At 51.1% G+C, this 20,586-nt stretch overlaps 1 protein-coding gene across 2 annotated transcripts; it reads left to right on the top strand.

The window, feature by feature from the left end:
* Nucleotides 1-3,697: 3,697 nt before the first annotated feature.
* On the top strand, nt 3,698-20,168 carry LOC106732943 (E3 ubiquitin-protein ligase TRIM39-like). 2 transcript variants are annotated; one of them, XM_075913206.2, is made up of 5 exons: nt 3,698-4,287; nt 9,273-9,368; nt 9,863-10,093; nt 10,955-11,180; nt 14,823-20,168. In XM_075913206.2, exons 1-5 carry the CDS (start codon nt 4,141-4,143, stop codon nt 15,383-15,385), a joined length of 1,263 nt encoding a protein of 420 aa, XP_075769321.2. In that variant the 5' UTR covers nt 3,698-4,140; the 3' UTR covers nt 15,386-20,168. The 2 variants fall into 2 exon arrangements, with proteins under 2 accessions (XP_075769321.2, XP_089627280.1); XM_089771154.1 differs by lacking the exon at nt 14,823-20,168 and having other exon boundaries at nt 10,955-10,977; nt 11,077-12,903.
* The last annotated feature ends 418 nt before the right edge of the window (nt 20,169-20,586 follow it).

The raw sequence follows: 20,586 nt of genomic DNA, 5'->3' as shown, positions 1-20,586 counted from the left end.
CCAAGGACACCATTTTATCCCCTGGCTAATAGCCTTTTATGGACCTAACCTCCATGAATTTATCCAGCTTCTCTTTAAACTCTATTATAGTCCTAGCCTTCACAGCCTCCTCTGGCAAGGAGTTCCACAGGTTGACAACACGCTGTGTGAAGAAGAACTTCCTTTTATTAGTTTTAAACCTGCTACCCATTAATTTAAACCTGCTACCCATGAGCATACAACACAATTATATATTCCAAATTAATCACTGACACATCTGCTTGTGATCTGGCATTGGGAGAATAAAATAAAAATATTTACTGTGGGACTGTGAACCCAACGAGGAGGGAAGCATCACTAAAGGTGAATTACTGGATTATTAGTCTCTGAGGGCTGCATCTGCAAAAACAACCAGGAGTCCTGTGATACATGAAACACTAACAGGTTTATTTGGGCATGAGCTTTCATGGGCTGTGGGACTGCAACACAATTGGGACTTGCCTATAGTACAGGACTGTAGCACATTTGTTAGCTGCTGACCCTCACACATGCTGTTCAGAGCCTCTAGATAGCACAGCTGCTAAGTGTGTGTTCTGCATAATAAAAATGGAGGAATTCTGCTACAAACATGCAGATCAGCAAGTGCACTATGGCTGGTTTGCCTATAAAGGACATGGATAGGTGACTTACTCATGTGACAGACTCCATTTTGGGAGGTACCTTCACAGAGGAAAACAATGGATTTCTCTCCCTGTGAACAAGATTTTGAAAGGGGCCCTAGAGGTTCCTCCATTTGTCTTCAATCCTGCTCTTCACTTCAGAAGCATCTTTGCTATGGAGAAAGGGCTGGGAAGGATTTGTTGAACCAGCCTAACAAAGGATGTACTCTAGAGACTTTTAAGCTAGCAGTTTGTTATGTCTCTGCTAAGAACCTTCATCAATAACGCAGGGTACGTCTACACTACAGCGCTAGTTCGAACTAACTTAGTTCGAATTAGTTAATTCGAACTAAGCTAGTTCGAACTAACGCATCTAGAACTAAAAACTAGTTCGAACTAGCGTTTTGCTAGTTCGAACTAGTAAGTCCACATTGAGTGGACTCTGAACAGGGCTTAAGGATGGCCGGAAGCAGTGCCGGCAGGGCATAAAAGGAGGACTTAGAGCATGGAGATACTGTCTCAGGCTAGCCGAGGGCTGCGCTTAAAGGGTCCCGACCCCCACCCCGGACACACAGTTCTAAGGGGTGCCCCGCTTGCAAAGAAGTTCTGGCTTGGAGTGCCCTGAGTGCCCACACTGGGCACATCACACCACTCGGCCATCAGCCCGGCTGCACTTGCCGCAGGCTGCCATCTGGGGAGAGGGAGTAATTGGGGGGCTGCAGGAGAGCTTCCACCCCCAGAAGCCCGCAGAGCCAGCCCAGTCCTCCCCATCGGGGGCTCGTACCCCATTCCTCCCTCACCTCCTTCCACTTGCCCTTCCCTAGCCCCCCTTCTTCTTGATGTACAAAATAAAGATAACGTTTCTTCCAACATTGACTCTGTCTTTATTGAAAAAAACTGGGGGAGACTGGGAAAAGGAGGTGGGAGAGGGGAAGAGAAAGGCTGGGAGAGGGGAGGGCAACTAACATGATCAGGGGTTGGGAACAGGTCCCAGATGAAGAGAGGCTACAGAGACTGGGACTGTTCAGCTTAGAAAAGAGGAAACGGAGGGGGGACAGGATAGAAGTCTGTAAAAGCAGGGGTTGGGTGGAGAGGGTGCATTCAGAAAAGTTCTTCCTGAGATCCCATAAAGAAGGACTAGAGGACACCAAAGGAAAGGAATGGGTAGCAGGCTTGAAACTAGTAAGAGAAAGTTGTTCTTGACAAAGCAAATAGTTAACCTGTGGAACTCCTTGCTGCAGGAGGCTGTGAAGGCTACAACTAGAACAGAGTTTAAAGGGAAGTGAGATCAAGTCATGGAGGTTGGGTCCATGGAGTCCTATTAGCCAGAGGGTAGGAGTGGTGTCCCTGCCCAAAGTTTGTGGAAGGCTGGAGAGGGATGGCACGAGACAAATGGCTTGGTCATTGTCTTCGGTCCATCCCCTCCAGGGTCCCTAGGGTTGGCCGCTGTGGGCAGACAGGCTACTGGGCTAGATGGACCTTTGGTCTGACCCAGGACGGCCATTGTAAGCTCAGGGCTCAGTGTCGGGGGTCTCAGTGGACCCCCTTGATTTTCATGCACACCTGGTCCTGGGTGGCCAGGCTGGCAGCTCTCCTGCCCTAGACGGCCACTTTCCTGTGCCTAGTGCGGAGATCGTGGACAAGGTCCACGATGTCCGCACTAGCCCAGGAAGGTGCCCGCCTCTTGCGGTCCAGGGCAAGCTCCCGGGAGCCGCCAGCCTGGTCCCGGCAAGAGGGGGTGGGCTGGGGGGCATCGGGTGGGTGGCTCTGTGCCGTGCCAGGTGCAGGGTCTGCTAGCTGGGTGCTGGCAGGCTTGCACCTGGCACGGGCACCGTAGCCAGCCCGTGCCCCTTTAAGAGGTCCGGGGCCGGGAGGGGGGCATAGAGTTTCCCTGGTGTTGGCCAGAGTGGCCACCAGGGAAACCTGGGGAGGGCTAGCCTCCCACTAGTTCGAACTAAAGGGCTACACAGCCCTTAGTTCGAACTAGCTAGTTCGAACTAGGCGTTAGTCCTCGTAAAATGAGGTTTACCTAGTTCGAACTAAGCGCTCCGCTAGTTCGATTCAAATTCGAACTAGCGGAGCGCTAGTGTAGCGCATAGGAAAGTTAGTTCGAACTAACGTCCGTTAGTTCGAACTAACTTTCTAGTGTAGACATACCCTTAGTGATTGATGGAGGTAATGTGAGTTCTTTTATATTTCTACTCTAAACCTTTTCTTTTCATGAATAAACCTACAGATTTTATATTCTAAATAGAAATTAAAAGGTGCAATGCCAAAAGTAACATCCCTGCGAGTTGCATGAAAACTTTTCAGACACCACAGTAGAGGCTCAACTTAATTATACACCCAAATTTCAAAACACGAACCAAAAATGTGCCCCTTTTACTTGGTTGTGGCTTAACGACAAAGTAAAAGAATCAAGCTGTGAGCTATAAAAAGGAATAATTTTAAAAGTGGAAGTTAAATCCTAGTGAGAAAAATAGAAAGGAGCCCAAACTCTGGCAAATGAAGTATAAAAACATAATTAGGAAGGCCAAAACACAATATGAAGAACAGCTGTCCAAAACTCAAAAAATAGCAAGTTACCTTTTAATTACATCAGAAGCCTGCTAAACTAACTTCTTCCCAAAATCATAAGGCTGTGTCTACATTGGCACCCTTTTCCATAAAAGGGATGCTAATGAGACACTCCAATGGAGCTGCCTACACACTCTGCTAAGCAGGGGAAGAAGACTGTTGCACTGTGCAAGGAGCAATGGCAGGGATCCATTTCTCAGTCGCTTCTTCCCTGAAAGCTGGTGTCCTCATCAAGTAGTGAAATGTCCGGTGGGGCTTTCTGGGACATTTCACTATTTGGTGGGGACACTGGGACAGAGCATTTAAATTTGGGACTGTCCCAGAAAATTCAGGATGCATGGTCGGCATAGCTGCAGGGCTTCTGTCCTCAGTATCAGTGAATTAAAGACACAAAGCTTCCTGGGGAGCAGGGGATATGCTGTCCCTTCCAAACTTGCAGCAATACTGACCAGATGTGATCCTATTCTTCCCCTTCTCTCTATTTCCCTTGTTCCCCCATCCCTTCCTTCAATCTCCCTCCAATCCTGTTCTGTTTCCTTCCCCCATTTCTCTGTCCTGCCCCCACTTTTCAGTTTCACTTTCATGTTTTCATTCCTCTCCTTCCTGGTTCCTCCTTTATCTTTGTCAGCACAAGCCAGCAGCTAGCAGGGTAAAGGGCAGAGAGAACCTGACCGTCATGGTCTCTGCAGCTACAGCAGGGGAATAACAAGAATCCACTTGCTTCATCTGCCTAGGGAATCTGACAGAGACGGTGATTCTAGCTTGTGGGCACAACTTCTGCAGAGCTTGCCTCACCCAGCACTGTGAGCAACGGGGAAGAGGGACACACCCGACCTGTCCCCAGTGTAGGGCCCTGTTCCAGAAAGAGTGGTTAAAAACCAACTCCCAGCTGAACAACATCGTACAGAAGCCAGGGAAAAGGCAAATGGAGGGCCTGTGTGAGAGACACCAGGAACATCTCAAACTCTTCTGTGAGGAGGATCAAACCCCCATCTGTTTGGTGTGCGACAGGTCCCGGGTGCACCGTGCCCACATGGTGGTGCCCATCGAGGAGGCTGCCCAGGAGTACAAGGTAGGAGACACTGCTGACTTTGCCTAATTAAAGCCCTGCAGGCCCCAGGTTTATCTCCTTCCCAATATACGGACAACTGTGCACAGCTGGCTGCTCTAAGGGAGGCAGCTAAATGAAAGGGGCCGTAAGAAAAGATCTGGACTTTTTTTGCTCTGACACTGGAAATCTACACACCCTGACAGAGAGAACAGGGCTGGCTGCTTTCTGTGCACTTGTGGCCTGCCTGCTGGGGGAGGGGTGGCAAGAAGAGCCAAGCTCAATATCTGGGGGGTTCCCTTTCAACAATACAATACAAAACCGACTCGAGTCCTCATCCAATAACCTGGGAAAATTACACCCCACCCTGGGTACCTCTAACAGGCAGCACTTCCTCTCTCGCAAGTGTAACCCACGGCCCTAGTGTGGTTCACTGACCAATGCCATGGCACTTAGACCACTTACAGCAGCAGATAAGAACAAGAGACCTCTACAGCCATGGCTGTGACCCCAGTAGCTTTTAGTTCCAGAAATAGAGGCTCTTATACTAAGCTTCAGAGGTCCTAGGTTCAAATCCCCCCCCCCCCAGTGGTGGTTACACAAGTGCAGAGCCTGAGGCCGCATCTAGGGACTGTGTTTGCACTTCTGCTTTTCTTGTGGAAGTGCAAACATGCTCTATCGGAAGCCCCTGTATTACTCCTTCCACGAGGAAGAAGGGGGCTTCCGAAAGAGGGCTTTTCCCCACCATTTGGCCCAGTCTAAACAGGCCAAATGTCAGAAGAGGCTTTTCCGACAAAAGTATCGGAAAAAGCTACATAAAGTGCAGAGCGCAATTTGCGTAGCTTTTTCTGATAAAGCCCCGTAGTCTAGACCTAGCCTCAGTGTAAAATCAGTGTGGGTTTCCTCCTTTCCCCAGGGTGCCCAACCTTAGCTCTGCTCCTGGCCTGCTATTAGTGACTGTCAGCTCTTGGGTGGGAGAGGGGAACGTCCTTGCTGAAGCAGGCTGGATGGAAATGCCGTCCCAGAAGTGAGATCAGCTCCAGGGAGCTCTTAGCAAAACAAACTCCCTGTGGAGCAGGGAGGAGCAAGTTACATCATGCCTAAAACTCTGGGGTGAGGGTGACCCCCTCCACTCAGGACAGGCTTAGCACAGTTCTGTTCCCCTTTACACACACACACACACACACACACACACACTAAAAACAACAACCCTGATGACAACTTGTCACTACCCCTGCACTCCAGTAGACTGTGCCCATGAAAGCTCATGATACTACTTATATTTTTGTTAGTCTCTAGGGGTACGTCTATACAGCATGGCTACTTCGGGATGCCAGAAGTATCCTGAAATAGCTACCCCGTGCTTAACAAGCCACCCATTTTTTCAAAATGTTTTTCAAAATAATGGACAGGCTATTTCAGCATCCTGGTAACCCTCACTCCACAAGGATTCAAGGCAACCAAAATAGCACATCTCAAAACAGTGCGTTATTTCAAAATTTGGCGCTGTGTGGATGCACCAAATTTTGACATACACTATTTCAAAACACAGTATAAATAAGATACACAATTTGCCATCTTGTTTTTCTGCTCCAGCCATAAGACCGCTACCCTTTGGAACCCAGTAAGTGGGGGGTGGGAGGGAAAACAGTGGGGGGTCCGGGTGGGCACCTGGGGGCTGGGACTGGTTGCTGAGTGTGTCGTAGGGCTGCCAGGTGTCCAGTATTTTCATCTAATGGCAGGGGAAAAAAATCAGAAAATACCGGACATTTTAATTGCCCGGAATTTTCTGAATGTTTTTACCAGACAGGAAGCAAAAATACTGGACTGTCCAAGTCAATACCAGACACCTGGCAACCCTATGTCCACCTAGGCAGAATAGGTGTTGATGTAGATACAGCTTGGTTCTGAATCCTTTCCCTCTCCCCAGCTAGCTTCTGAATCCATTCCCCCTCCCCAGCTAGCTGTCAGGGGAGAGCTCATTTCAACCCTGCTTACACACCAGGGCTGTGTCTACATTGGCATCCCTTTCTGGAAAAGCGCCAGTGTAGATGCGATTTTCCGGAAAATAAGCCCTTTCAAGTAGGAATAAGGGATCTTCCGGAAAAGGGCTTATTTTCTGGAAAATCGCATCTACACTGGGGCTTTTCTCCGGCAAAAACCCCAAGCCGGAAAAAAGCGGCAGCCATGTAAATGCAAATGCTGTGGGGGATATTTAAATCCCCCACGGATTTGCAATTCCAAAGTGTCTCATTAGCATCCCTTTTCCTGAAAGGGATGCCAATGTAGACACAGCCCAGGACAATCAGGACTTTAATACATCCCTGAACATTAGTGGCACAGAAACCCTCAGCTGATATCTGCAGCCTGATCTCCTTTCTCTCTCCATATCCTGTTCTTTTGAGTCCATCAGCTCTTTCCTGTCTAGCAGCCCTGCCCCACCAACACTAACTCCTGCAACCATTCGTCCACGCATAGTTAGTAAGATGTGGGTTGCCATACAACATAGGTGCACCATGTATACACACCACAGTATCATGGTTGTCTGTGCTCTAACGTGATTCAGTTTGGGCAGCGCCAATGGGACGACACGGCTCTGGTATCCCAATTAAGGAAAACATCAGTGTTCTGATCCCCTCTCTGGGTGGGGCTGCATCTGTACTGGAGAGTGGGAGGCTGGGGACGAGATGTTGCTGAGGTTCCCTACTGTCACCCCCAGAAGAGTGGAGAGAGCATGGGCTAATGTTGGGCCTACTAGGGGCTGCAGTAGGGAGGGCGGGAAATGGCCTGAACTCCCCCAGGGACCAGACTCACTGACTGTCTCAGTTTAGTCTGAACTGTCCCAAATTTCTGCTCCAAGTCCCTCACCCAATGAGCTACTCCTCTGCCCCAAGATCTCCCAGGCCGTGTCTACACTACAGATGCTTGAGCTGTGCAGCCAAGTAACATGGGCATCCTAAATTTTAGGTTAAAACAAGGCCCCAGCCTCTGTGCTAACAGGGCTCAGAAACAGCCAGGCTGGGCAGGCACATCTCCATGACACTTGTTCTCTAGGATCCCAGCTTTCACTTCGTGTTAACCTGGGTCTCCTGATGCTCTGGTTGTGAAGAAAACCTGGGACCCTGACTCATGTGTGGGGATGCAGGGAACTGGGCACAGCAGCTCTGAGAGGTGAGACCTGCCCCAGACCTACAGTGAGGGTGTGCTCAGGTGCCCAGGGATGATCATTTAAATATCAACATTGTTCATCCCATTCTCCATGTGAGAGCAGAGAAGCCCAGCCCCATTTCCTGCCAGTGATGCTGCCTCCTTGTGCCACAGGAGAGTGCTGGAGGGAAGATACCAGCCCTTATTTTTTCCCCGGTGAAGAAGGGCCCAACCAGACAGCCCAGCAAAGCCCACATAGGGACTATGCCTAGACTGCAGGGCTCTTTCAGAAGAAGCTTTTACAGCAGAGGTCTTCCAAAAAAAACTTCTTCCAAAAGAGCGCATCCACACTGCCAAAGCGCATCGAAAAAGCGATCTGCTTTTTTGAAAGATAGCATCCACACTGAATGGATGCTCTCTCACATGTAAGCTGATTGCTTTGGATGGAGTGGCCACCAGGGTACCTGTGCTTTTTCCTCTTTTCTCAGAAGAGCTCCCTCTTCCCCGTACACACACGTCTTTTTCTGAAACAGCACTTTCGGAAAAAGGCTTTTACCATAGAATGAGGATTACCAATGTCAGAAAACCCTGACTTTCAATTTTCTTTCAAAAGAACATGATTGCAGTGTGGACGTAAGTGATATTTCAGAAAAAATGGCCGTTTTTCCAAAAAAAACTGTATAGTGTAGATATAACCAGGGAGCCAGGCTCAAGGAGCTACTTGAAACGAATCAGCAACACCAGCCTGCCCTGAACATTGTACCTGTGAACAGGCCCTGCTGTGTCCTTTTGGTGACTCACATGGGTGGAGGGTTTTTTTTGTGGGTGTAGCTTCAAAGTCCTGTGACCCTGGTCCCTCTGCCCTCTCCCCAGGCTGATCCCTGCTCAGTTAGGAAGCTGTTTTGCTGGATGCAAAGGCTGCTTCTCCTCCTGTCTCTCACCAGCCCCTGCTGGCCCCGTGGCTCAGGGTGTCCCTGCAGCAGCACCGCCGGGGTGTGAGAAGCTGCGGCCTGGGCCCCTGGGCAGGGACAGGAGAGAGCTTGAGGGCTCTGTGAAAAGAGTGAAATGGGGAGATCTGTGGATGGGGCTGAGAAAGGGGCTTGAGGGGGCTGCAGGATGACTTGGGGGCCTGGCACTGGTAAGAGGAATTGGGTCTGCCCCCACTCCCTCCAGCAGTGATGGCATGAGCTAGGGAAAGCAATGTGACCCAGCAGCCTGCTCCACTCTGCCATCTCCCAGCTGGGTTACTCCATGTCACTGCAGTGTCAGGAAGCACCTCGGGAGTGTAGCGGGTTGGGCCGGGTTGCTCTACTTTGCACTGCCATGGCGGGCTCAGGGGGCCCCAAAACCTGCTGCCAGCACCAGGCTCCCCAGTAATCCCTGGGTCATGTTGCTTGAGGGAAAAGGCTTGCAGGAAGCGGTGTAAGGGGGTGGAGGAAGGGCAGGAAAAGGCGGAGTGGAGGAGAGGCAGAGTTTGGGGGAAGGGGTGAGAAGAGGTTGGGCAGAGCCTCGGGCAGAGGGAAGGTGTCCCCGATCCCACAGTCCCCTAGGGATGGTGCTGGGTTCTTGCTGTCACTGGCTGAAGGGACCGTTCAGCCACTTCTCCTCTGGCCTGTGCGCAGGGACATGGTACCTCAGCTGACACACCGGGACGGAGTTGCCCTGAGTGGCTGCAGGAGGCAGAGCTCCTGCTCAGAGCCGGGCATCTCTGCTCCCATGGTGTCTTTGGGGCTGGCAGAGCCGAGCGGCTGCCTCCTTCCAGGCTGGGTCCTGAGCGTGTGTGTGGAAGGCCGGTGTGTACAGCGCTCCCCGCCTGCTGGACAGGCAGATAACAGCTGTTTGTCTCCCATGATGCCCTTCAGGAGAAACTCCAGAGGGCCCTGGGCCCACTCAAGAAGGAGCTGACAAAGGCCCAGGTGCTGACATCTAAAGAGGAGAATAAAACCACAGAGTGGCAGGTGGGTGTCTGGGTTTCTCTCCCTGAGCCTTCCCCCCCAGCAGCACTCCCAGGGCTGAAAGGCCATGAAGCTCCAGGACGTGGCTGTGAACCTGTTCTGGGTGCTTGCCCTATGACACGGGCCTGGTGCCAGCAGCATCAGGATATGTCTCTGGTGGGGACCTCAGCCCAGCAGCATCCTGGCCCTTGTGCTCTCATAGGGGCACCCAAATCCCTCCCACAGACACCCTCTGCAGTCCCCTGTACATCTCTCCCGTTCTATCTAATGCCACCTACAAAAACAGGCTGCAGTCTTACAAAGTCCCCTGGACAACCCTGCTATGGAACTGGCTCTATTAGCTCTGACTAAAAAACAAACCCTTTATGGTACCCTTTGAAGTAGTAACACTCCTTACAAACTTGACACTGATCTAACCTTTCCTGCTTCATGGGCAGAGGCCTCATCTGTAACTCAGCATCTGGCCTGTGGTTTCCTCTGTCTTTTCCTTTCTCCAGAGGAAAGTGCAGGAGAAGCGGGAGGTGATTGCAGGTGAATTTAACAAGCTGCACACGCTGCTGAAGGAGGAGGAGCAGCTGCTTCTGCAGAGGCTGGTGGAGGAAGAGAGGGAGACTCTGCAGAGGCTCCAGGAAAATGTCACCAAACTCTCCCAGCAAAGTGCATCTCTGCAGCAGCTGATCACAGAGATCAAGGGGAAGTGTCAGCAGCCAGCTGTGGAGCTGCTGAAGGTGAGACGGCATCAAAACGCTGCACCCAGCCAGAATCACAGCTCAGCATGTTCCGTGGGTTACTGACAAACAGAACCTCATGCCAAGGGCTCCATCAGTTCCAAACGTTACAGTTCCTGTGGGAGAGGGATTCTGGTCACGGAGCTCAAGGGAGGCCCTGGACAATTAAATGGTTGATATAAAATGATACCGAGCTAAACCCTTCCCTCCTCTGACTCGAGAGCATGGGGCCCAACATGCTTTACAAACAGCCATTCCAAGATGTGCAATGTTGGGACATGATCCCAAGGGGAGAATAGTGCAACGGAATTACTGTTTCACCTGCATAAAATGAACCATTGGAAAGCAAAATGCCTTACGAGATTTTAACCACAGTTAAGCCCAGTAAGGATGAGTCACTTTGGGTGCATCAAGACTACATGGCTCCATCAACGGAGCCATGTAAACTAGTTTACTCGGCAGAGTCAAAGAAGCGGGGATTTAAATAATCCCTGCTTCATTTAAAAAAAATGGCCGCCGCACTGTGCTGACAATCAGCTGATCAGGCACCTCGAAGCGGTCTAGACACTGCAAGCCTTTGTTGACCGCTCCAGTATGCCTTGACCTTGCCATATCTAGACTGCCATGCTGTGCTGGATCAGCTGATTGGTGGCACAGCCCGGTGGCCATTTTTATTTTAATGAAGCGGGGATTATTTAAATCCCTGCTTCTTTGACTATGCCGAATAAACTACTTTACATGGCTCCATTGACGGAGCTATGTAGTCTAGATGAACCCTTTCTGGATGAAAGTACAGACTGGAAATTCACGGGTTTTGCACATGGCTGTAATTCAGAACATGGATTCTCTTTCTCTTTCCAGGATGTGAAGGCCACATTGAGCAGGTACGTGTCCAGTGCCCATTGCTCTGACCTACTTAGTAGCAGCTCTGCAGGGAGGTGTGCACAGAGCAGCCGAGTGATGCTGGGATGTTTTCTTCATAGGAGTGAAATTAGCAAACTCCAGGAACCAGAAGCCGTTTGCACTGACTTGAAGCACATGTATAAAATTTGTCTTGATATGAGGGAAGCTCTGAACAGATTTGCAGGTGAGTGGGAGCCCCTGGGACATTGAGCTGTTTTGTGTCGGGGGCTTGGGGTGGAGCCTTGGGCCCCAGGACATACAGGGACCTGGCTGGCAGGCTGGGAGCTGGGCGGTAGCTGGAGGCTGATGCGCTCAGTGCTGGGGAGTTTGCCTACTGCTCACACCCAGCTGCTGGCACTTGCTGGGGATCTGACCTAGTCCCATCACATTGGCCCTCCCTGGCTGGGTCAATGTCACTGACCAGGTGCTGGGATGCCTGGACTAGGCCATTGTACTGGGAGCTGCTGCACATACTAGTAAGGGGTAGGGTTGACAGGTGTCTGGTACTGACCCGGACGATCTGGGATTTTCACCTCCTGTCAGGTGGTAAAATTCAGAAAATACTGGACACCTAAAATGTCGGCTATTTTCTGATTTCCCCCCCACCCCGGCCAGGAGGCAAAAATCCTGGGTGCTTACTGGGTTCCACACAGGAAGTATCTGGCCCCGCACAGGGAGGAAAGATGGTGGGCAGCCTGTTAGGGCTAAAAAGCCTCACCACATGTTTTTCAAAAGACGACACTGATTTCTTTGGGGGGGAGGGAAGTTTGGGGGGCTTCTTGCTAAACAACTCGGGGTCTTTTTTTTTTCTGTATTTTTTCTGAAAATACCTGGCAACCCTAGTAACGGATGATGTGGGCCATCCCTACAAATAGACACCATGTGCAGCTGTTTAGGGCACCACAAATCCTGAATCACCACATTAGGCTTGTGTACCAGCACAGGTGTCCAGCTCCATCTCCCAGCCAGTCTTCCCCGGTCTGTGCACAGCAAGACCATTCATAAGGGGGTGCAGGGCTTGGCACAACTCCTCTGCTCCATCCCACCTCATCCCAGTCCTTGCCCCAAGACCTGTCTCCTGAGTGTTACAGCCTGGAGGTTTAGTGGGGGGGGTCAGGCACTTGCACCAAGAGTCAGGGACCCCTTCCCATCAGTAGTGGCAGGAAATGGAGCAACATGGAGATAGACCACTCCACTCCATTGGCTCCCAGTTTCATCAGTCTGCTTCCCATCACTGGTGAGTTTGAGGGCAGTAGCACTTCTTTCCCTCCTCCCTTCCCCAGTGACCTTGCTCTACTTTCCACCATTGCCTGCCTTTAGGAAGGCCTGGCTTCCCTCACTGGGGATTGATAGGGATGGCCCTGTCTGTGGCTTTCTCTAGTCACTGGGTGGCCCCTGCTCAGCACTGCCACAGCCCCTGGCCAGCCGAGCTCTCTGGGCTAGGGAGAGGCTGGTCTGGCTGCTGTGTCCTGCCCTGGGCCGTGTGTTACTGGGGAGCAAGCTGAGCCCTACGGACCCCTCATCTGCTCAGCGTGAGGCTGGTCAGTGATTTGCTGAGTATGGCTCTGTCACTGTCTGAGCCTCAGCTGTGTAATTTCAGAAACTATTTTCTGTAGGACTTTGCTACTTAGTGTGCATTGCACATGCCCTTGTGAACTCCCTCTCTAGTCCCAGGCTCCAGGCAGGTGGGACTGGCTGGGCTGGTTCTCCCTTACAGGAGCCTGTCACAAGTAGGCTGAGCACTGGCTCCACTTAAAGGACCAGCCCTCATTAGCCCCCACCCACCCACCCACGTTGACCTGCACCTAAATGCCCTCCCACCCACTGATGCCCACACATTCCCTTGGCTCTCCATTTGTCCCCAGTGACTTCCCCATCCCACACCTCACCACTGTCCTGCTGGCATATGGGTCTCCCCCACTTTGCCCCTGCTCCTTTCCTCACCTCCCTCCTCAGCCACCTTCCCTTTAGTGTCCCCCCAAATTCTGCCCCCTTCACACCACTCTCTAACCCAGGGCTGGGCTAAATACATCCCAGGGGCTGGATCCGGCCCACCAAGCCACCAGATCTGGCCTGCAGACCATCCTGCCGGGACCCTCAGTTGCCTGATTTAAAACCCAGTACCTGTGGTGCTCTGCTCTGTGGGACGGGGATAACTGTGAGATCTCTCCACCCCCAAGCCCAATCCTCAGCTCCTATTGGCCAGAGACAACTGGCCAATAGGAATTGACCCCAGACCCTCTCAGCTCCTAGAATCAATCAGCCAATAGGAGCTGAGAGCTTGGCCTGGAGGATAGGGGCAGTGCAAGTCTCTTCCCTCTCCTGGACCTTAGAGTCATGCGGGGAGAACTGCCTGCAGCACCCCCAAGGCACTGCAGGCTTAGGTAAGTGCCTCCAAGCCAGAGCCTGCCTCTGGCACCCCAACTCCCTCCCCCAGCTCACCATCCAAACCTCTACAGTCCCCTGCCCCTGGTCACAGCTCCCTCCCAGCCCCTCTACCTCCCTCCTCCAGGTCAGAATCCTCCCCTGCACAAAAATACCCTCCCGGGCACTGCATCCACACCCTCTGCACCCCCTTTGCCCCTTCTCCCAGGATACAGATCCCTCCCAGACTCTGCAACCCTGCCTAGAGCCCCTCCCCCAGCCAAAATCCTTTCCTGCTCCCCAATCCCCTGATCCAGGTCACATCCCCCTCCTTCACCCAAACTCCCTCTCCAACCCCACATCATCTCCTGCACCTCAGTCCCTTAACCCATGCACCCTTCTGCACCCAACCTCCATCCTAGACCCTGCACCTCCTCCACAGAAAAGTGCAGCCCTTGACCACTTTCCAAAATCTCTCCCTTTGTGACTGCCCTTTCCCTCTCCGTGGCCTTGGGGGTCTGCCCTCTGGCACCCACTCTCCCCCTCACCTCTTTGTCCCCGGGTCCCCTGCACTCTCTCCTGCCCCCAGGACCAGCTCCTCCTCCTGCCCCTCTGCTTCACTGGCATTTGTCCCTCTCATCACAACAGTGTCCCCTGGTGCAAGCCTCTGCTCTCTGTGCCTCACTGCCTGCCCCTTCTCTGCCCTCTTAGTCATGATGCCTCACACACACACACACACACACACACACACACACACACACACCACATCTCTTTCCTTTGGCACCAGCCCTGCCTCCCATGCTGAGTTCTAACCCCTCCCATCACCCATTCTGCCCCCTGCACATGCTCCTCTCCCCACCCCTTCAGTATTCTGGCACCTGCCCCTCCTCTACCCACTGGTGGCTGCCCCTGCCCCAACTAGCCCTTCTGCACTAGGCTCCTGCCTCTTCCTGTTCCCTGTCCCCACCCATTCACTCTCCCCATGGTTCTTGGCACCTGCCCCACTCCTCATTCCCCTGCCTCCAGCTCCTCTCTCCCCCCTTGAGTCCTCCGCCCCACTGGAGATTGCCAATTCCCTCACACCTCTTTGCACCCTGGTGCCTGCCTCTTCTCTGGCTGCATTGTGCCCCCAGGGATCTGCTCCATTCTTCTGAATTGGAGTCAACTGCTCTCCTCCCCCCTACAGTCTGCCCCTCCCTGTCTTCCTGATGCCCACTCCTCTTGCCCCACCCCATTGCCCTAGTGCCTTCACCTCCACCCCCTGCTCTGACTGACACCTTTCCACCCCCCCTCACTGCTTCTGCACTTCCTCTGCTCAGTCCCCTCACAGGCACAGGGCCCAAGACTCCCTGCAGGCAACTCCCCTCTCCACACCAGTGATTAATGGGAAGGCAGGTGAATTTCCCACTGATCCCAGAGACCCACCCCCTACCCCAGGCCCTGACTTTGTGACTCTCCCCAGTGAATGTGACTCTGGATCCAGACACGGCTCATCCCAAACTCGTCCTGTCTGAGGATCGGAAAAGTGTAAGATACGGGGACACGCGGCAAGATCGGCCTGACAAGCCTGAGAGATTTGATACTTGCCTCTGTGTGCTGGGTGCCGAGGGCTTTGCAGGTGGGAAGCGTTACTGGGAGGTGGAGGTGGGAGACAAGACTGCCTGGGACATGGGGGTTTGCAGGGAATCTGTGCACAGGAAGGGGAAGGTAGCATTTACACCTGATGACTACTGGAGACTCACACTGAGGGATGGGGAATACAAGGCCCTCATCTCCCCTTCTACTACCATCCCTGTGAGCACCAGGCCCAGCCGGGTGGGGATTTTCCTGGACTACCAGGCGGGTAAGGTCTCATTTTACAATGTGACTGACAGGTCCCATCTCTTCACCTTCACTGACATCTTCTCCGGGATGCTCCGCCCATATTTCAGTCCCTGTAACAACACTGAGGGTACAAATGTGGCTCCCCTGACAATCTGCCCTGCCCCAGCCCAGGAGGGAGGGAATCTCAATAAGGTGGAATGAGGTTGTCTGTTCCAGCTGCCCTGGCTCATGTTACAACAGGGGCTGCACCATGTGGGATCAGTGGGAGATGCTCTTATGTCACTGCCTTTGCTCTCGCTGCTGGGATAGAGCACCATGGGCAACTGCAGAGTGATCTGCAGTCAGTTTGGTGGGTCTTCACTAAACCTGTTATATCCATCTCCGGGATGGATTTAATTAATTTCAGTGCATGGATATGGGCTGCTGGGTAGATGTAGCCAGTGATCCCTGCAGCTCAGACTGTTTCCTCCCAGCACTGACTCCAGGCATGTTCCCATGGGGATAGTGCCAAAGGCATGGTCTGCCTTCCCTTCGCCCCTTTCCCTCCCAGTCTCCAGCCTCAGGCCTGTGAGTTGGGAGAGGGGGAGAGAATGAAGTAAGGGGTGAAGGCTACTGGAGTGTGGGGTGCAGAGACAGTATGGGGTGATGGCTGCTGGGGTGGAGTCAGCTGGCTGTGGGGGCAGCAGGTTGCAAGCTAGGGGGGCAGGAATAGAAGGTGCAGGGTTTCTGGGGCAGAGGACTTGAAGCTGCTGAGATGTGGCGTGCAGGGAGAAGATGTGTAAATGCAATGCGGGGCTAGCTGCTGTGGCCAGGTGTGGGGAAGGAACAGCAGCCAGAAGAGCAGAGCTGAGATGACGGAGGTGGAGGGGACTAATCAAGGGGGGAGGGAGAGAGGCCCCAAGAAGGAAGAGACCCTGACAGAAATTACAACTGCCCGCCTTTGTCATGTAAACAGACATATCCCAAAATAGCTACCCGGCATCTTAACAAAGCCACCCGTTATTTTGAAATATTTTTCAAAATAACAGATGCGCTATTTTAGCAGCTCCGCAAACCTCACTCCACAAGGGTTAAGGGATGTCTTGAAATACCATATTATTTCAAATTTTGGTGCTGTGTAGAAGTGCCAAATTTCAAAGTATGCTATTTTAAAATACAATTGAAATAAGAGCACAAATGGAGTATCTTATTTTGAGTTTAGGGTGTTGTGTAGACGCACCCTCTGCCCTGCAGACTCAGCTGGTCCCAACACACTGTAAAGCGGGGGTGAGGCAAGCTGGCAAAGTGGAGGAGGACCCCAGTTACAGGCCTGTGTGAGTGATGGGCCCAGACAAGGTAGCTGGAACCCCCCACTCATGGGAAGTAGTCCATGCAGATTATCTCCTCCTGTTTTCATAGACTATTTTATTCTGCCTTGTCACAAGTTTTCTGCCCATTTCCCTTGCCGAACCACTGGCTCAGGGCAGCAAATGGTGACGGAGACCTCTTCTGTAAGAATTTCTTACCCCTGTGAGATCTCAGTTTAACATATAGACAGAAATACACATGTTCTAATTTACAAAACGTTGTCACATGATGTAAATGATCCCTCACTGCTAGGATTATTTTTTTTTATTTTAAACTTGATGCAGTATGAACCTGTCAAATGCAATTACTCAGTTCTGAATATGCCATTTCTGGGAGAGTTCCCTGTACTTACCTTGGTTATTTAGAGCACAAAGAAAATAAAGTGTCTGAAAGAAATTAATCTAGATTGCTCTGGGTGTCGTCCAGCACCCTTCGGAAGTCTCTGTAGTAATGATTGACTGGCCTAAATTTCTTGAGTGAGATACATGTACACGAAGCCACACATGAGGAGAGACACATAACACAACATTGGTCTTCTTCCTCTGCTGTGTGCATTCGTTCAGCACCTGGCACGCTGAGGTGGGGTCCCAGTAGGGCGCTCACATTGCTGGAGAGAGAAGGAGAAATGATGTCACTTAGCCCTGAAATAGACTGTGCTGAAGGGAAATATTCTCATTGGTGTGAGTGGACTTTGGCGAGGGGAAAGGCCGTGTTCAGTGGGAGCCTGGAGGTGTGGACTTTTCTCCTCTCTTGTCAGATTTGGTAGGAACTGCAGCTCCAGGCATTGGGGGCTCAGAGTGGGCCCCAGGGGAGAAGGGAACCGCTAAATGGTCAATACAGCAACAAACCAGCCGCATATCCCAGAGGCAAATGGCAGCAACCAAGAGACCAACGAGCCACGTGTTCCAATGAGCAGCGTGAGGCCACCGCTGCTTCTCTCCAGCTGCCGGCTGCATGGCCACCTCCTGCCCCTCTGGGGCCCTCTGACCTGTGCTCACTCTGCTCGCTGCCTTTAGCGAGTGGGGCTGGGTGCAGCCTGCCAGGGGGTGGGGCTGTGGGACACCAGAGCCCATGGGCAGTGCCCAGTGGCAGGGGAACCAGGAAACTTGGGGCAATTTGCTGGCCAAATGTCAGGATATTCTGCACAACTGAAGGGGGTGTGTGTTGGTAGGGCCTATGGTATGTGGAGAGCTGCTACCTGTGAGATTGTGCTACTTAGGGAGAATTTAAAGGCACTGAGTACGCTCAGTAACTCTGCTGAAGCCCCTGCCCTTTGCCCTGCACACTCTAGGTATAAGTATTTGCTGACTTCATTTTAAGGGGCTAAAGAGAGGTGGGGGATGAAAACTGACTGGCCGAGGGGTGGGGGTGAAGCGGATGTAGGCAGGGTTAGGATCAGTACTGGGGCAAACTCAGGGTTGGTGGGGAGAGGAGCTGCAGGTAAACTCCGCAACAGAGAGGGCAAAGCCCCAGTACAGGCAGGGCCACGGCAGGGGGGCTTTTTAATTTGCTCAAAGCTCCTTTTTAATAATTTATTCAAATCAGACTCAAGACTCCATGCAGGTGCTTCTGCTTTGAAATGCACAAGAGCCCCTGCTGGAGACTCTTCTACATTTCAAAGCTGGCATGCTGCACAGAGCCCGGGGTCAGCTGGGAAGTTGATTCCAGGCTCCATGCAGCGTTGTCACTTTGAAATGCCACATGGAGCCCGGGGTCAGCTGGGGAGTCCCCAGCTGATCCCAGGCTCCAAGCGGCGCTGCTGCTTTTAAGTCCCTTCCTTTCCTCTCCTCCCCCCCTTGCTGCCTCTAATAGAGGCAGTGGGGAAGGGGAGCGACTAGTCCTTTACATCCCTAGTCTGCAGAGCATGTAGCTCTGTAATTGGTAGAATTTTTAACAGTTACATGCTTACATTTTAGCCAGTGTTTACATCCTTAATATACAGCAGTTTGCACACCTCTGAGGAGGTGACCCAGATAATCAGCCCCCTGTCCTACCCTGCTTTGCCCAGACCCCGCACACTTACACTCTTAGGGTATGTCTACACTACAGCGCTAATTTGAACTAACTTAATTCGAATTAGTTAATTCGATCTAAGCTAATTCGAATTAGTGCATCTTGAATACTGTGTACAGATTTGGTCTCCTCACCTCAAAAAAGATATTTTGGCCTTAGAAAGGGTTCAGAAAAGGGCAACTACAATGATTAGGGATTTAGAACAGGTCCCATATGAAGAGAGGCTAAAGAGACTGGGACTTTTCAGCTTAAAAAAGAGGAGACTGAGGGGGGGATATGATAGAGGTCTATAAAATCATGAGTGGTGTGGAGAGGGTGAATAAAGAAAAGTTCTTCATTAGTCTTTCTATTATGGGAACTAGAGGACACCAAATGAAATGAATGGTCAGCAGGTTTAAAACTAATAAGCGAAAGTTCTTCTTCACACAGCACAGTCAACCTGTGGAACTCCTTGCCACAGGAGGCTATGAAGGCTAGAACTATAACAAAGTTTAAAGAGAAGTTAGATAAATTCATGGAGGTTGGGTCCATGGAGTGCTATTAGCCAGGGGATAGGAATGCTATCCCTGGCCTCTGTTTGTGGAAGGCTGGAGATGGAGGGCATGAGACAAATCACTTGGTCATTGTCTTTGGTCCATCCCTTCTGGGGTACCTGGTGTTGGCCGCTGTCGGCAGACAGGCTACTGGGTTAGATGGACCGTAGAATGAGGTTTGAATTAAGTTCAAACTAGTGGTTTGCATGTATAGACGCTATAAAAGTTAATTTGAACTAACTAATCTCAACTACCCACCCGGAGAAATAAAAAAGCAAATTGAAAGAGCCAGACGAATACCTAGAAACCATCTACTTCAAGACAGACCCAAGAAAACCAACAATAGAACACCACTTGTCATCACCTACAACCCCCAACTTAAACCTGTCCAACACATTATCAATAAATTACAGCCTATACTGGAACAGGATACCATACTCCAAGAGGCTCTGGGAGACAGACCCATAGTCTCCTATAGACAACCACCTAACCTCAAGATGATTCTTACCAACAACCACAGGACATACCATACTAATACCAACCCTGGTACCTTCCCTTGCAACAAACCCTGTTGCCAGCTTTGTCCGCATATTCATTCTGCTGATACCATTATTGGACCTAACCAAGTGAGTTATAAGATCAAGAACACATATTCCTGCGCATCCAGAAATATAATTTATGCTATCATGTGCCGAAAGTGTCCGTCTGCTATGTACATTGGACAAACGTCTCAGACACTTCACCAAAGGATTAATGCCCACAAAACAGATATCAGACAAGATCACAAAGAAAAAACTATTTCTTGCCATTTCAACCAGAAAGGACACTGTCTCAACGACTTCACCACCTGCGTTCTTCTACAAAGACCTTTTACATCTGCACTTGAAAGGGAATCCTCTGAACTGTCATTCATGTTAAAATTCGACACTCTCCGGGGGGGGGGGGGCGGATTGAACAAAGACCCCAACTATCTTACCCATTACCAGGATAGCTTCCCCAGTTATCACCTCTAATACCATTAGCTCACAGACATCTAACTTTCCCCACCTATAATTTCATTACCTCACAGATACTTACCTTCCTTCCTCCTCCCCCCCCCCTTCGGCATCCCCCTTCTGTTCTGAAATGTGATTTGTCCTTTTCATATGTGTTCATTTTTTTTAATTGTATCCTTTGGTATATATGGTTGTGACTATTTTCTTCCACTATATGATCTGAGGAAGTGGGTCTGGCCCACGAAAGCTCATCATCTAATAAACCATCTTGTTAGTCTTTAAAGTGCTACATAGTCCTGCATTTTACTTCAGCTACACCAGACTAACACGGCTACATTTCTATTACTAACGGCTGTTAGTTCAAATTAACTTTGTAGTGTAGACATACCCTCAGACCCTGCACCTTCAGCCCCAACCCCCTCACCTATGAACCTCTCTGCCTTCCTTAGTTCCTCCAATTTGGAGCATCCACACTTGCCTTTTCGCACAAGCGCTGTAGCGTAAAAAGGAGTTA

The sequence above is a fragment of the Pelodiscus sinensis genome, chromosome 19 (assembly GCF_052426305.1).
Source record: "Pelodiscus sinensis isolate ZL-2025 chromosome 19, ASM5242630v1, whole genome shotgun sequence".
Lineage (NCBI taxonomy): Eukaryota > Metazoa > Chordata > Testudines > Trionychidae > Pelodiscus > Pelodiscus sinensis.
Note: the sequence above shows the minus strand (reverse complement) of the source record. Positions and strands in the feature narration are given on the sequence as shown.

What these genes read in the sequence shown, in the direction of transcription:
- LOC106732943 (XM_075913206.2), top strand. Translation starts at nt 4,141, where the DNA reads ATGGAGGGCCTGTGTGAGAGACACCAGGAACATCTCAAACTCTTCTGT. An exon ending in AGGCTGCCCAGGAGTACAAG is followed by an intron (nt 4,288 to 9,272) that starts GTAGGAGACACT and finishes GATGCCCTTCAG; the next exon opens with GAGAAACTCCAGAGGGCCCT. An exon ending in ATAAAACCACAGAGTGGCAG is followed by an intron (nt 9,369 to 9,862) that starts GTGGGTGTCTGG and finishes TCCTTTCTCCAG; the next exon opens with AGGAAAGTGCAGGAGAAGCG.